This window comes from Paroedura picta, chromosome 12 (genome assembly GCF_049243985.1).
Source record: "Paroedura picta isolate Pp20150507F chromosome 12, Ppicta_v3.0, whole genome shotgun sequence".
In the NCBI taxonomy this organism is placed as follows: domain Eukaryota; kingdom Metazoa; phylum Chordata; class Lepidosauria; order Squamata; family Gekkonidae; genus Paroedura; species Paroedura picta.
The window spans coordinates 9,728,747-9,744,213 of NC_135380.1; the positions used below are offsets into that span (position 1 = coordinate 9,728,747).

At 48.5% G+C, this 15,467-nt stretch overlaps 1 protein-coding gene across 5 annotated transcripts in view; it reads right to left on the reverse strand.

Annotated features, from left to right (window-relative positions):
• The window catches only part of FLI1 (Fli-1 proto-oncogene, ETS transcription factor), a 97,181-nt gene that overhangs the window by 22,248 nt on the left and 59,466 nt on the right, over positions 1 to 15,467 (reverse strand). For all 5 annotated transcript variants that reach the window (XM_077305291.1, XM_077305293.1, XM_077305296.1 and 2 more), the window contains 2 exons: positions 11,391 to 11,548; positions 5,980 to 6,183 (listed from right to left, as the gene is read on the reverse strand). In XM_077305291.1, coding sequence (XP_077161406.1) covers positions 5,980 to 6,183; positions 11,391 to 11,548 — 362 coding nt within the window. The remainder of the gene's footprint in view (positions 1 to 5,979; positions 6,184 to 11,390; positions 11,549 to 15,467) is intronic.

Here is a 15,467-nt window from a genome sequence, read left to right on the forward strand (position 1 = left end):
TCTAAAGCGCTACAGTACCGGGGGCAACACCATGTATTTATTAATGCGGTTCGTTTTACTGTCACTCTTATTCCGAGGAGAAAAGACAGGCTTGTTGCTCTCCTCTTGCCGGGCTTATCTCACAACAGCCCTGCAAGGTAGACTGGGAGAGAATGATTGACCCATGGTCACTCAGTAAGCTTCACAAGTTGGGATTTGAACCCTCGACTGTCCTAGTCCAGCAGTATAACTGTTATGCCTCACTGATGATTTTTCTGAATGGGTCTGCTGGAGTGTTGAACCGTAGCAAAATCATCATCGTCCTGTGGAATTACTTTGCACTGACTCAGAACATTAATCCAGACAACTCTGTGTTTTCCAGTCTGACCGGGCTGAGAAAGGTATTTCTCAGCTAGGGTTGTTAACTTTGGGCTAGGAAATTCCTGGAAATTTGGGGTTGGAACCTGAATGGAAGGAATTTGGGGAAGGGGTCGGACCTCAGTGGGGCATAATGCCATACGGGCAACGTTCCAGGGCTGTCATTTTCTCCAGGGGAAATGATCCTGGTCATTTGGAGATCATGTTATTATTCTGGGAGAAAGTTGATAACCGTGTTCTGAATACCTAAGGATTAATGGTCAGGAAGTAAACCTGGAAATTCATTCATTCATTCATTCATTCATTCATTCATTCATTCATTCATTCATTCATTCATTCATTCATTCATTCATTCATTCATTCATTCATCCATCCATCCATCCATCCATCCATCCATCCATCCATCCATCCATCCATCCATCCATCCATTCTCTGCTGTTGGTCCCAGTAGAGACACAAAGCATCTTACATTTGTTCTCCCCACCTCAGTTTTTCCTCCATCCTCACAACAACCACCCTACGAGGTAGGTCAGGCCAAGATAATGATCAGCTTAAGGGCATCCAACAAACTTCCGCGGCAGAACGGGGAATTGAACCCGAGTCACGCAGCTCAAATACTCAAAATGTCACCATCGTGGCTGGCTCTACAAGTACTCTACAAGTGTTTTCACAACTGAAGGGATTTTGTGTTTGTGTGTGTGTATGGGGGGGGGGCAGTTTGACACATGCTTTTTGCAAGTACCCAAGAGGAGACTAATATCTGCCTGACATATTTTTCAGGCTGCCTGGAAAGGTATCCTGACTTCCAAGCTGAGCATGCCCCAGGACTCACCAGCCTAGTTCAGGGCCATGAGACAAGACTCCCTGTGATTACACGGCCTGCTCATGCTGCTGAGGTGCGGTGAAATTGGTCTGGAGGCGGACGGGGAGGGAGAGAATTACTGTTAAATGAACTTGTCAGAGAGATCTTGGGACTGCTCTGTGCTGAACAACGCAAGCTGGGCAAGCCGAAAAGGGAGCACCTCAGGCCCCAGTTTATTGCTGGAAGTTCTCACCTTTGCCCAACAGTCTGAGGTTTCTGGTGGGAACACCAGAAAAAGGGAGAGAAGAAATGTGTTTCCTATTAGCAGCTCTAAATGAAAAAAGGAGGGGAAGAAAAGAGAGAAAGCGAACCAGAGACGGCGAGGGCTTACAGGGCAGGAGACGGATGGGAAAGACAGAACCCCAAAGATTAATATCTAAAGGGGTTGCAGCCACAATCCCCAGACTAGGAAGGCACTGTGTGGGCTCATGAGACTTAGTGACGAGGGGGAAAACACTCTGTACGTGCTCAAATGGGTGCTTTTGAGAGCAATCTTAAGCAGGTCTTTTCCGAATTATACTGAAGTCTATTCAATGGAATAATAAAATCAGAGTCCAGGAGCACCTTTAAGACCAACAAAGATTTATTCAGGGCGTGAGCTTTCGAGTGCAAGCACTCTTCGTCAGTCATGATGGTCAGTTGATAGTCTGAGGAAGAGTGCTTGCACTTGAAAGCTCACGCCCTGAATAAACCTTTGTTGGTCTTAAAGGTGCTCCTGGACTCTGATTTCATTGGGCTACTTCAGACCAACACGGCTACTCATTTGAATCTATTCAATGGAGTTTTTTCTGGAGAAATGTTTTTAGGATTGCCCTGTTTGTCTTGTTGTTCCTCAAATCCTGAATGCAGATTCTAGGGCCGAGACCTAGCTCCCATTATATCTTGCTTACATTACATCCTGTAGGTCGTTTGCTGGCAGGGGCTCATGGGAACTGTAGTCCATGAACATCTGGAGGACCACAGGTTGACTACCCCTGCTGTAGGTAAAGAATCATTCTGCCCCATATGAACATATATCCCTTTGTTGAGATTATCATTGGTGTTCTTACTCCTGGGGCTACTCATTTATTGGGTCTATCCTATAACTCCTAGCAAGAAGATCGGATAATGGATTACACCTTTAAAAAGGGGCCCCTGTCCAAATATTTCCACACGGAAGGACATATAACTATTCACCCTTTTAGCTGCTTGCACTGTTCATCCTGCTTTTCAGCCAAAGGCGGATTCCAGTGGGGCTCGTGGGAATCAAAATCTTATCCGAATGACAAAGTTAAATATAAAACATTCCCTGAATGCGTGCTTCATCTGGGCTGGATGCAGACACGATGGAAGTCAATCTGGCGGCTTCCTGCCCCCTCCCAGATGGTCTCATCAACAGAAGCTAGCAGAACTGGATCTCCCAGCTCAGGCAGAAGGGGCATTGGGTCATTTCCCACCTTCCTTTTGGATAGCAGTCTTCCAAGCACCCCGGAGAAATCTGGGGTGACTGCTAGATCCTCCGTTTATTGATTTGTTGTATGGCATGTACAGTGCAGCCAGGAGATCCTTGGAGTGTCTGGCAGCAGGTCAAGGGACGTTCTGATGTAGTTTGCCATTCCTTGCCTCCGTGTCCTGTTCTTTAGAGCAGGGGTAGTCAACCTGTGGTCCTCCAGATGTTCATGGACTACAATTCCCATGAGCCCCTGCCAGCAAATGCTGGCAGAGGCTCATGGGAATTGTAGTCCATGAACATCTGGAGGACCACAGGTTGACTACCCCTGCCTTAGAGGTTTCCCATCCAAATACTAGCCAGGATGAGCCCTGCTTAGCTTCCGAGATCTGATGAGATTGGCGTCTCCTGGGCTAGGGGTAGTCAACCTGTGGTCCTCCAGAGGTCCATGGACTACAATTCCCATGAGCCCCTGCCAGTGTTTGCTAGCAGGGGATCGTGGGAATTGTAGTCCATGAACATCTGGAGGACCACAGGTTGACTACCCCTGTCAGGGCTAGATCCTTGGCATTAACATAATATTTACGTACAAAATCCTTCAGCAACCAGAGATAAATTGCTAGTTCTGTTGCCAGTTCCAAAGAAGACGTGCAAATTTTGGTCTTCACAATACCCCCCCCCCGCACACACACACCTTTGTAGATTGTTCTCTTATTAAATGGATCAATGCAAGACATACGTAACTCTCAAATGTAACTCTCAATGACTTGACTGTTTCAGAAGGAGTGTTTGCCAGATAGCGCAAGTGGTTAAGAGTGGCAGACTCTAATCTGGAGGACTGAGTTTGATTCCCCGCCCCTTCTTCACATGAAGCCTGCAGGGGGACCTTGGGCCAGTCACAGTTCCGTCAGAACTCTCTCCGACCCAACTGGCTCACAAGGTGCTTGTAGTTGGGAGAGGAAGGGAAGGCGATCTGTAAGCCGTTCTGTGACTCCTTCAGGTAGAGTAAAGCAGGGCATAATAACCAACTCTTCTTGCCTGCAGATCACAGGAAGGAGGCAGCAGATTTCCATACAAACGGGTAGAATGTGGGGGTCCAAAGCGCAACTGAGGGCATCCCCATTAGATTAAAGGGTCCCGAAACCCCCTTTGTCACAGGACAAAAAGAAGGCATCTCTCAAAGTGCCTTTCCCCCCCTTGCAGTCGAGAAACTCCGCACCAAAACTTCCCCTTGGAAATTAAGGCTGGAAAAAAACTATAAATTCCCTTCAAAGGGCTCGCGCCGCAAGGGAGTTACCCAGAAATCCAGAAACCAGACTGTCATTAGGCGGCTAGAGAACAGCTGCTTGGAAAAGGGGTTGTCTCCAGTAGCCGGCTAGCCTTCCTGGCCCACAAGCAGGCAGGAGCTGGCTTTAATGAGCACGACGGGGTTTTGTATCTTCGTCACGACATCTCCATGCTGGCCAAAGACGCTGGCAGGGAGATGTTCACGTTGCACTGGACGAGCAAAAGGCCGTCACCTTATCTTACTGGCTGCTCTGCAAGGGAATAGGGGCCAAATTAGGGTCACCAGCAACAGGCTGGGAAATACCTGGAGATGTTGGGGATGGAGCCAGAGGCGGGTTGAATTTGGGGAGGGGAGGGATTTCAGTGGGGGCCAATTTCCAAAGCGGCCATGTTCTCCAAGTGTACATTTCTCTGTCACCTAGTGCAGGGGTAGTCAACCTGTGGTCCTCCAGTTGTTCATGGACTACAATTCCCATGAGCCCCCTGCCAGCAAACGCTGGCAGGGGCTCATGGGAATTGTAGTCCATGAACATCTGGAGGACCACAGGTTGACTACCCCTGACCTAGTGATCAGTTGTAATCCCAGAAGATCCCCTTTCACCACCTGGAGGTTGGCAACTGTAGACCCGGATCAGGTGCAAAGAGGACTTAACACTAGTTCAGGAAACCATCACTCTATCCATAGAGGCCTGGCCCCTACTTCATTATCTTGCAGATACCTGCCAAAAACATGTTTATCTCCCCACCTTGCTTTTTCTCGACTTTCTAGAGCTTGTTAATGTGAAATATTGTTTTCCCCATGCTGGCCTTTATAATCATTTTCTTATCATTTAAATCGGTTTGCCGCTGCTCTTTAAAGTTAATCTGCTTTTTATAGCTTTGTCATCCCTCCCGTCGATTTTTTACCTTGCTGGGCTTTTCAATTGTTTCGTGTTCATCCTTTTTGTCGTGTCGCGAGCTTCCTTAGAAACGCACTATAGAAAAACTGGGAATAGAAATACCTTAAATAGCAGTGCCAGCGCAACTACTAGGGTGCTAAAGCAGGTGCCGGTGGACTTGCTTAGTATTTCAGATCTCAAGTTCACAAGTGACCTGGAGCACACTATGAAAGAACATGGCGAGAGGGTGGGCGTGGACCATGCTGGCGCCATTTGCTTTGCTCTGGAACTGAGACGGTGTTCTCTCACTACAAAGAAAGAGTTTTCATACCTCGCTTTCCCTCTTCCTTAAGGAGTCTCAAAGGACGAAGACAAGTAGCAGCTAAAAGACTAACAAAATTTGTGGGAGGGTATGACCTCTTGCGAGTCACTTTTCACTTCTCCAGATATCTGAAGAAGTAAGCAGTGACTCATGAAAGCTCAAATTCTGCCACACAGTTTGTTAGTCTTTAAAGTGATTCTGGGCTCTTAGTCTTGTCTGCCGCTACAGACAGACTAACATGGCTACCCATCTTGAAGGAGTTTCAAAGCGGCTGCCGATCTGCTTCCCTTCCTCTCCTCGTAACAGAGGTCGGTATGGCTGAGAGAGTTCTGTGAGAACTGTGACTGGCCCAAAGTCACGCAGCAGATCTCATGTGTCCAAAGTGTCTAAACTGACTGCAAAGACGCAAAGCGGAAAGTGGCAGACGGAGTGATAAACAGATAAGAAGCGGAACATTACATTTATTTATTTATTATATTTATTACATTTATGTACCGCCCCCTCCCCTGCGGCTATGGTTTTATTACGGTTTTAATTGTGATTTCATGGTGTTACGTATGGAGATATGCTGTGAACCGAGTCAAGCCTGCTTGTGGGATCTAGAAGTCAAGCAAGCAAACAGACAAACAAATTAATTAAATACATGCAGTGACTTACAATCGCCTTCCCTTTCTCTTTCAAAAACAGACACCTTGTGAGGTCGATGGGGCTGAGAGAGCTCTGGGAGAACTGTGACTGGCCCAAGGTCATACAGCAGGCTTTATGTGGTGGAGGAGTGCGGAATCTAACCCAGTTCCCCGGATTAGGGCAAAGAGCATAAAAACAGAGGCCAGTAACCGCTTACTTTCCCTGAGGTAACTGAGGTGAGACAGCAGGACTTCCGTGTTGTAGAGAGAGGTTGCCCGGAGGAAATCATCCTTATTCATTTTGCACAGCTCCTTCCCGTCCATGTTCTGGAAAAAACTGGTGTCCATCTCCATCAAACCGTATTCTTTTATGGCCCACTCCAGCCACTGGTGGACATGTTCCTGGGTCCATAAGGTGGGATCTAGAGAGAAAAGAAAAATATAGATTTTTTTTTTTTGCTTTAGGGAAAAAAATCAGAAGTATTTTTCTAATAGCATTAATGGAATTAGACTGACAGCCCCCAACCACTATTCGTGCGATGGGCTATTTATTCCAAAGCTGCTCAAGTTTCCCAAATATGTTGGCTCTGGAGAACATCCAAGCCGCCTTGCTTTGAAGGAGATAAAGCAGGATAGAAATGTTTAAATTAAATTACAGGAAAAAAGAAGAAGGGTTGGTTCTTATATGCCGCTTTTCTCTACCTGAAGGAGTCTCAAAGCAGCTTACATTTGACTTATTTATTTGATTTTTATACCGCCCTCCCATACGGCTCCTCTTCTCACAACAGACAACCTGTGAGGGAGATGAGGCTGAGAGAGCCCTGATATTATGAGCCCTGATATTATGGAAGAAGAAGAGTTGGTTCTTATATGCCGCTTTTCTCTACCCAAAGGAGACACAAAGTGGCTTACAGTCGCCTTCCCTTTCCTCTCCCCACAACAGATACCCTGTGAGGTGGGTGAGGCTGAGAGAGCTCTGATATTACTGCTCAGTCAGAACAGCTTTATCAGTGTTGTGGCGAGCCCAAGGTCACCCAGCTGGCTGCATGTGGGGGAGTGGGGAATGAAACCCGGCTCGCCAGATTAGAAGTCAGCACTCCTAACCACTACACCAAGCTGCATACAGAATGTCCCAGGTTCAATCCCCAGAAGCTAATTAAACTATCTCAGGTACCTGGACTGGGAAGGGTTAGTTTTAGCCTAAGACCCCAGAGAGTAGTTATCAGCCAAAGCAGATCATAATGATATACCGTGATACAAGTTAGCTTTTTATGGTCAAGGAAGGAAAGATAATTTCCTGCATTTCTATGCTCTTGTTCTCTACCACTAGATCAGGGGTAGTCAAACTGCGGCCCTCCAGATGTCCATGGACTACAATTCCCAGGAGCCCCCTGCCAGCGAACGCTGGCAGGGGGCTCCTGGGAATTGTAGTCCATGGACATCTGGAGGGCCGCAGTTTGACTACCCCTGCACTAGATCCTCTGCAGTGCATTTGATTTTGCGAAGACTACAGGGACAAGGAAAGTCATTCGCTGAAGGGCAAATAGCGAGTCTGTGGCAGAGTCCAGAATGACCAAGACTGGTCCAGCCATCTCCATGAATGGGCTACATTAGCCCAGTGACAGGGCTCTATTCTGTATTCATTTTCTCCCCTTCCACGTTCAGGTTTCCATGAGACAAGCAGTTCCAGCAATCTGGCCCGTGACAAATTTTGTACAGATGGTTATTAAACTTTTTTTTTGGGAGGGCTGTTTACGACCGGGCTCCAGAAAGCAGTAAATTCTATTCAATGACCTCTCCTCGCTCAGGCAACTTTGCTTTATACGTCTGACTCACAGCTCCAGACCGTACTGACAAAAACAAACTCCTTACTCCCACTCGCCCAAGCCCTGCTTGCAACTCTGGCCCTGCAGAATCAACACCGAGGGCGGAAGACAGGGCCCTGGACCCCGGCCACAACTTTCTCTTACCACGCCCACCATCAAACTAAGATCTGGCTTTAGGGTTCCTGTTACAGAGGGTGGCGTTATGAGCAATACTAATTCATTCACACACACACACTGTTTTCTGCACTAAAAGGTAAAGGTATCCCCTGTGCAAGCACCGAGTCATGTCTGATCCTTGGGGTGACGCCCTCTAGCGTTTTCATGGCAGACTCAATACAGGGTGGTTTGCCAGTGCCTTCCCCAGTCATTACCGTGTTACTCCCCGGCAAGCTGGGTACTCATTTTACCGACCTCGGAAGGATGGAAGGCTGAGTCAACCTTGAGCCGGCTGCTGGGATCGAACTCCCAACCTCATGGGCAGACAGCTTCAGACAGCATTTCTGCTGCCTTACCACTCTGCGCCACAAGAGGCTCTTGTTTTCTACACTACAGCAGGTAAAAAAGAAATGTGACCTAATAGGGTGGTGGTGATAGTAGTAGTAGTAGTAGTAGTAGTAGTAGTAGTAGTAGTAGTAGTAGTAGTAGTAGTAGTAGCAGCAGCAGCAGCAGCAGCAGCAAAAAAAAATAACAACACATTTTATTTGTATCACACCCTTCCAAATGCTCAAAGCCTTAAAACATATACAAAGATTAAAAATTTTAAAACATTTCCAAATTTCTGTTACTCAGACCCCTGACTAGAATGTCCGATGGGGAGGTTTGGCAGGAGCCCATCTTCGACTTCCTTCTCCTTCTCCCCCCCCCCCCAGCAGTCGGGAAAATACCTGGAGATTCTAGAGGTGGAGCCTGAGGAGGGCGGGGTGTGCAGAGGGGAGTGGCCTCTTCAGGGTCAAAGGGCATACAGTCAACCCACAAAAGCAGCCATTTGCTCCAGGGGAATGTATCTCAATTGCTTGGAGAACAGATGCAATGGCAGGATGTCTCCAGCCCCACCTGTAGTCTGGCAACCTTACAGATTGAGGTGAGGGGCTGTGAGGTATTGTGCCAGGCAGGTTCATGTGGTCTTAGCATATGATTGCCAGCCTCCAGGTGGTGGCTGGAGAGCTCCAGGGATTACAACTGATCTTCCAGGCGAGAGGGATTAGTTCACTGGGAGGAAATAAGCAGACTCTGTGGCATTATAGCCCATCAAAGTCCCTTGTCTCTCCGAACCTCACTTTACTCAGGCTGCCTCCGCCCTGCAAAAAGATAATCTTCCAGCATTTCCAACCCAGAGTATTTAACCAACGGTATTTATGTGTGATTTACATTTTATGTCATTTCCAGCCTTCAAGCAGGCTGCTATTTTTACAGCTTGACTTTATCACAGACTATCTGCCTTTCTAGCTGCTTCCTGTGCATTCTTCTCATGACTCTTATCTAAAAATGCCAGCCACCCTATCAAAACACTCGTCCGTGAAACATTACCAACAGCTAACAGCCTTCCTCATACGCTCCACCAGTATCTGCCTTCCGGATAATTCTTACCGTTTGAGTTATTCTACTTCCTCCGTGAAGCTCTTTCTCATTGCAAAACCGAGATTCTCATAAACAGGGTGTGGGTTTGGAGGTGGGATCAGTATGAGCAAAGAGGCCATAGTAGTGGGAAAACCATGGGATCATAAGCAGTGATGTTCCGTCCTCTTTCAAACATGAGGACTAGATGCTTGTTTCGGAGCTCTTGCTAGTCAGGAAGCAGCAGCAAGTTCTGTATTGCATCTTAATCATGTTATTTCGTTGTTTTTTGAATCCTCCTCTTCCTCCAAGCAGCTTTGTGATCTTTGCTGCGTGTGCACGGCATGGAGGAGTCCAGCAGAACTTTACATTTTCAAGATACATGCTCAGTCTGGCAGGAGCTCTTAAAGGTCTCTTCAGGGCATGCCAGCCCTCTGGCATCCCTTGGAATTACAGCTGATTGCTACACTACAGAGATCAGTTCCCCTGGAGAAAATGGATGCTTTACAGGTAGACTGTGGCTCTCCAGATGTCCGTGGACTGCAATTCCCCTTTGTTGAGCCGTAGTTTGGCCATCCCTGCTGTTTGGTATTCTGTAACCTGCTGAGGTACCCTATTCTCTCCTGGCTCCATCCCCAAATTTCCAGGAGTTTCCCAATCTGGAACAGGCAACCTAGCCCACCTCCCTCCACCAGTGGTAACCTGGTAACCCTAAACCTGTGAGGTAAGAGGTTGTGATTCAGGAACAGCCAAAGTGCGTAGTGCAAATGGGGCTTAGTGCAAAATGTCTCATTTTCTTCTTTCTGTGCAAGCCTTGATAGTAGACACAAAAGCCTTAATAGTAGGAAGTAGACACAAAATAGTAATAGTAGACACGAAAGCCTTAATAGTAGGAAGCCCTGTCGGAAATCTTATCTTTCTAGTCTTCCCCACCCCGAAAGATCTGGCTCGTTTCTTATCTGTGGCTTTTATCATTCTAACTTCAAAGGGCAAGCAAGTGCGCAGGACTGACAAAAGGGAGTGTTTCCGAAAATGCTTACCGAAGGCCACTACAAGACGTTGCGAGGGGCACATAATTGGTCTAAGATGGCTTTGAAACGATTTCCTATCTATGGCAATCAGCCATAACGCATCAGGGGGACCTCCATGTTGAGTGGTAGTCCATTAGAAATATTAGCTACCTGGGATGCACAGTAGGGCAGGGGCAGCCAAACTGTGGCTCTCCAGATGTCCATGGACTACATGCTGCAGGCAGGGACTCATGGGAATTGTAGTTCAACAAGGTAGTTTTTCAGCACTGTGTTCTGGTTAAGAACAGCAGACTCTAATCTGGAGAGCTGGGTGTGATTCCCCACTCTTCCTCCACATGCAGCCAGCTGGGTAACCTTGGGCCAGTCACAGTTCTCTTAGGGCTGTTCTCACAGAGCAGTTCTGTTGGAACTCTCTCAGCCCCACCTACCTCATAAGGGGTCTGTTGTGGGGAGAGGAAGGGAAAGGTGTTTGTAAGCCATTTTGAAAAGTGAAAAACAGGGTTATCAAAAAGCATCTCTTCTCTTCTCTCTGTTGCTATCGCCAGGATTAGAATGTCTAAAATTCATTAACTTGTCCAAAAGGGAAGATTCAGTGAATTATCTTCTCATAGTAAACCCTGTAGCCTTTTGCTGCTAGTATGTTTCCTTCATGACAGAAAGATGCGATTAGCTCTAGTCATCCATAACAAACCACAGTTTGTCAGTACAGGAATAAGCCTTGGAAATCCTCAACCTTACATGTTTCCCCTGCCTTCAATTACGTGTGTTCACACGCTATCAAGCTGCTTTTGATCAATGACCTCCAAGACATCCAATCCTTAACAGCCTTGTTCAGGCCTTGCAATCTGAAGGGCCGGGCTCCCTTTCATGGCTCACTGCATTTCACATTGGGACTTCTTCTCTTCCTAATGCTTTCAACTTTCCCTCGCGTTATGGTCTTTTTTTCAGTGAGTTCCCTCGTCCACAATGCAGAAATTTAGGACTTCCAGTCTGCAAGAGATCACCACTGGTCACGGCATCCAAACCGGACAAACCCACAAATGCTGACAAAACCAGATTCCAAAACCAGGTTCCTCATTGGCTTCAAGTCATGGTTTGTAAGTAAGATAACAAAATGTGTGATTTCCACACACCCCATTCCCTCCATCAGCCTGAGACCAAATTTCATGCAGTCTGGACACTTGACTGAAACTGGCATCCAAAACAGGGGCACCCTACCTGCCGGGACAATGACTCTCCTTTCATTGGTTGTCATGTTGGGGGGAGGAGGGCCATTCTTCTCATCCATGTAGGTGCCATAATTCAAGGGGTTGGACTCTGTCCCCGCAGTGACCAACTTGTTGCATTTGCTAACGCTGCAGTCCACCGGAGACTCCCTGCAATAAAAACCGTACAATCGGATCAAAAATTCTGCTTTGGTTTAGTTTCCCCTGTGCTTTTGTCCCCAAGTTAGAACCCTTTAGGACAGTGGTTCTCAACCTTCCTAATGCCGCGACCCTTTAATACAGTTCCTCATGCTGGGGTGACCCCCAACCATAGGATTATGCAAGGGTTCTTTCACAGAAGTTAAACCGAAACTGACTAGTGGCGTGAAGATCCATTGTTCACGATTGTAGATAAATTGTTTTTTCCCCAGGTTTCTCAGTTCAGTTCTGCCTCTTGTCCCACCATGCTGATCTCGCTCTTTTCTGCTGCTCCAGACAGATGAACGCTCTATCTCGATCTACCCCGCAAGGATGTTGTGTGGGTGGCGCCCCCCCCAGCCAAGCTGCTTGACCTGCCATGACCCCTGTGAAAGGGGCGTTCGACTCCCAAAGGGTCCCGACCCCCAGGTTGAGAACTACTGCTTTAGGACATAGAAATGAATTTCTGATGCACGAGGATGAAGAGAATGCTATCCCCCTGCATTATTGTGGCAGAAATAGAAGTCTGTTTAATAAACAACATATTTATGGCTTTATACAAACAATAAAACGCTGCTATTAAGATGCTTCCTAACAATAAAACCCTGCTGGTAAAATGTTCGCCCTGACCTGGATGGTCCAGGTTACCCTGATCTTGGCAGAACGCGGAAGCTCAGCGGGATCGGCCATGATTGGCATTTGGATGGGAGACCACCAAGGAAGTCTAGGGGCATCACGAGGCGGCAGGCAATGGCAAACCACCTCTGAAGGTCTCTTACTTTGAAAACCCCACAGGGTTGTCGTAAGTCAGCTGTGACTTGACGGCACAAAAATAAAAATAGCAACAACCATATGTTCAGAGGAACGAGCTCTACGTCTGAATGTCAGAGCATCTTGAATGAAAGCACGCTCGATTACGGTGCCCACTGAGGGCTCTTGGGAATCCCAGTTCACAATTGTCAGGTGACTTGCCAGGCAAGACAGCTTGGCCCACTCCCTCTTGGGAAATACCTGGATATTTGCAAGAGTGGGGCCTCAGCGTGGTGGAGGGTGGGAAAGGGACCGACCACATTGGGGTAAAATGCCACCGAGTCCCCCCTCCAAGGCAGCCATTTTCTCCAGGGGAACTGATCTGTGTCACCTGGAGGTCAGTGGTAATCCTGGGAGACCTCCAGCCCCCACCTGGAGGTTGGCAGCTCCATTCACACTCCTCCCCCCACTACGATTGACAGATCCGGCTGGAAAAACAGATTTGGGGTTTGGGGAGTGAGTCATAATGGCATGGAGTCCACCTTCCGACGTTTCTCGAGGAGATCAGTTGTAACCTCGGGAGATCTCCAGCTACCACCTGGAGGTTGGCATCCCTAAGACCACTCAGTCCACCTTCCAGCCCTCGCCAACCACTTGCAGGAAAGCGAGGCACTGAGCCTGCCCTCTTTGCCGCGGAGAAAAGGCCGCCGGGTGAACAAGCCTGGAGGGTTTGCCAGCTGAAAATGTCCATCATGGCCGGGAGATAAACGCTCTGCCGAGATATTCTTGAGGCGGATGGTAATTTTTTCCTCATGGCTTTCTGGAGGGAACGTGGCTTGGAAATGGGAATAAGACGTTTAAACGTACACATGTTAGAATTTAAGGTTGCAGCATTTCGCCTACTGTTTTTCCAGGCACGGGCCCAAGGGCGGCCTTTGGAGAGGCGGATCGCTGAAGTTTTAATGTCCCCGTGGCAGTGAGGGAAGGGGCTGAGCCACAGCAGGGCAGGCAGGCCTCGCAGGCGGAGGGGGAGAGAGGGAGGTTTCTTCACTCGCGGCAGAAATTCTCCGTGTCAGGTGTTAAAAGCCGCACGGATTTGGAGCACGAGACATCTGGCGCGCCGAAGGAGCTTTCTCCTGCCCGATGGGCTCGTCGCTCTACGAAGCACTGTCCCGTCGGTTGCCAACCGCCCGAAAAGAAGGGCTGGTGCACGAAACAGCAGGCTGCTAGTTTCACAGAACTAAAGCTGCCTCGAGCTACAGGCCAAGGGGCACCTGATCCATACGGTTGCCATCCTCCAGGTGAAGCAGGGAGCGCTCCAAGAATTACCATTGGTATCGAGTGCAGGGACCAATTTGCGTGGAGGAAATGACTGATTTAGAGGGTGGACTCCGTGGCGTTACAGCTATAGTGGGAGGTCTCCCAGCAATCTCCCAGCTACCAGTGTCCCAACATTGGTGGGAGGAACTGAGGGGGGGGGGTGTTCCCAGTCACTCAGTGAGTCATTCTGGACATGCAGCTCCAAATTTTTGGGCAAGACATCCCCAGTGGGCTCCCCTGGCTGAGCAGGCATTTCATTGTCACCGGCCACGCTTTTGCCTTCTCCCGCTGAGTCCATTGCACACTGCCACCCAGAAGGAGATGGGATCTTCCCCCTTACTTCTTCTACTGCTTCATCAAGGCTGATGGGAGCAGGCCATGGGGTGGGGGCACATGGTCGTGCGTCCAGCAAGAGGGCCGAGAGGAGACACAGCAGGACTAGGGTGGGCACAGGGCATTAGCTGGTACCAAATGGTGTTGACTCTTCATGCTCAGCCCTGATGGAGCAAAATAAGAGCCGGCTGGGTGCAGCGGCTAAGAGCGGTGGCCTCTGATCTGGAGAAGCGGGTTTGAAGCACCACTCTTCCTCCACATGCAGCCAGCTCCGTGACCTTGGGCCAGTCACAGTTCTCTCAGTGCTCTCTCAGCTTCACCAGCCCCAAAATGTTGTCTCCAGTGACATAATGTTACTGGGAGGGAGGAGGTTCCTGTAAGTGAGATGACAAACCAGCATGACATCAATGTGTCTGTCCCTGCCCCTCCGAACCTCCCAGGGTACCAGGCAGGGTACGCTGGTATTCCTAGAATATGCGCTTGACAGGAATCTGGCTCTGTGGCAAGAGTACCTGTATGATATCAGCATGCGCAAACCACTTAGCTTGACACATTCGCACAACATTACATCCCCCAAGTCTGCTCCTTGGGTTCTGGCCGGTTGGGAAAGCACCAGGAATTTTTAAGAGGTCATTAGCACCTTATAAACCAGGGAGGACGCAGAACATGAGAACTCTGTGCAAATATCACAGGGCAGACAAATCGCCCAGCAGGAGGCTGATGTAAAACCTGCACATAAAGCAGGCATTGTGAATAGACGCAGGGCCTCACAGCACAATACGTCCCATGCTTACCCTCAATGGGGACTTTGGGTCAGACCTCAGCACTCAGCTCCTAGCTGGGAATTCAGCCTTGTAAGCACTCAGGCCTCTGATTCGGATCAGGACCATGGTGCATGGGGAGAAGGAAAGAGCCCCCCCCCCCCCCGAGCCAGAAAACTGTCAGGGGCAGGATACCTAGCAAGCCTGCATTGTGAACACAGGATGGGGGAGGCAGAGAGAGGTTAACGAAATCATGCCTGGGTTAGAGAGAGTTGGCATGCAGCACATTTTTCCTTCTCCCAAAATATTAGAACTCAAGGGCATCCAATGAAGCTGATGGGCACTAGAAGGGACAGACAAAAGGAAATACTTCTTTTTCCCAGAGAGTGATAGATATGTAGAATTCTCTGCCAGAGGATGTAGTAATGGCCACTGGAATAAACAACTTTAAAAGAGGATTAAGATAGATTCATAGAGGAGAAACCTGTCAATGGCTACTGAGGGGAAACTCCACATTCAAAGGCACTAAGCCCCTGAATCCCAGAGCCAGGAGGCATCATGAGGAGAAAGCCTTGGCCTCTCTATGTCCTGTTGGCCCTTCAGAGCAGGGGTAGTCAACCTGTGGTCCTCCAGATGTCCATGGACTACAATTCCCATGAGCCCCTGCCAGCATTTGCTGGCAAGGGCTCATGGGAATTGTAGTTCATGGACATCTGGAGGACCACAGG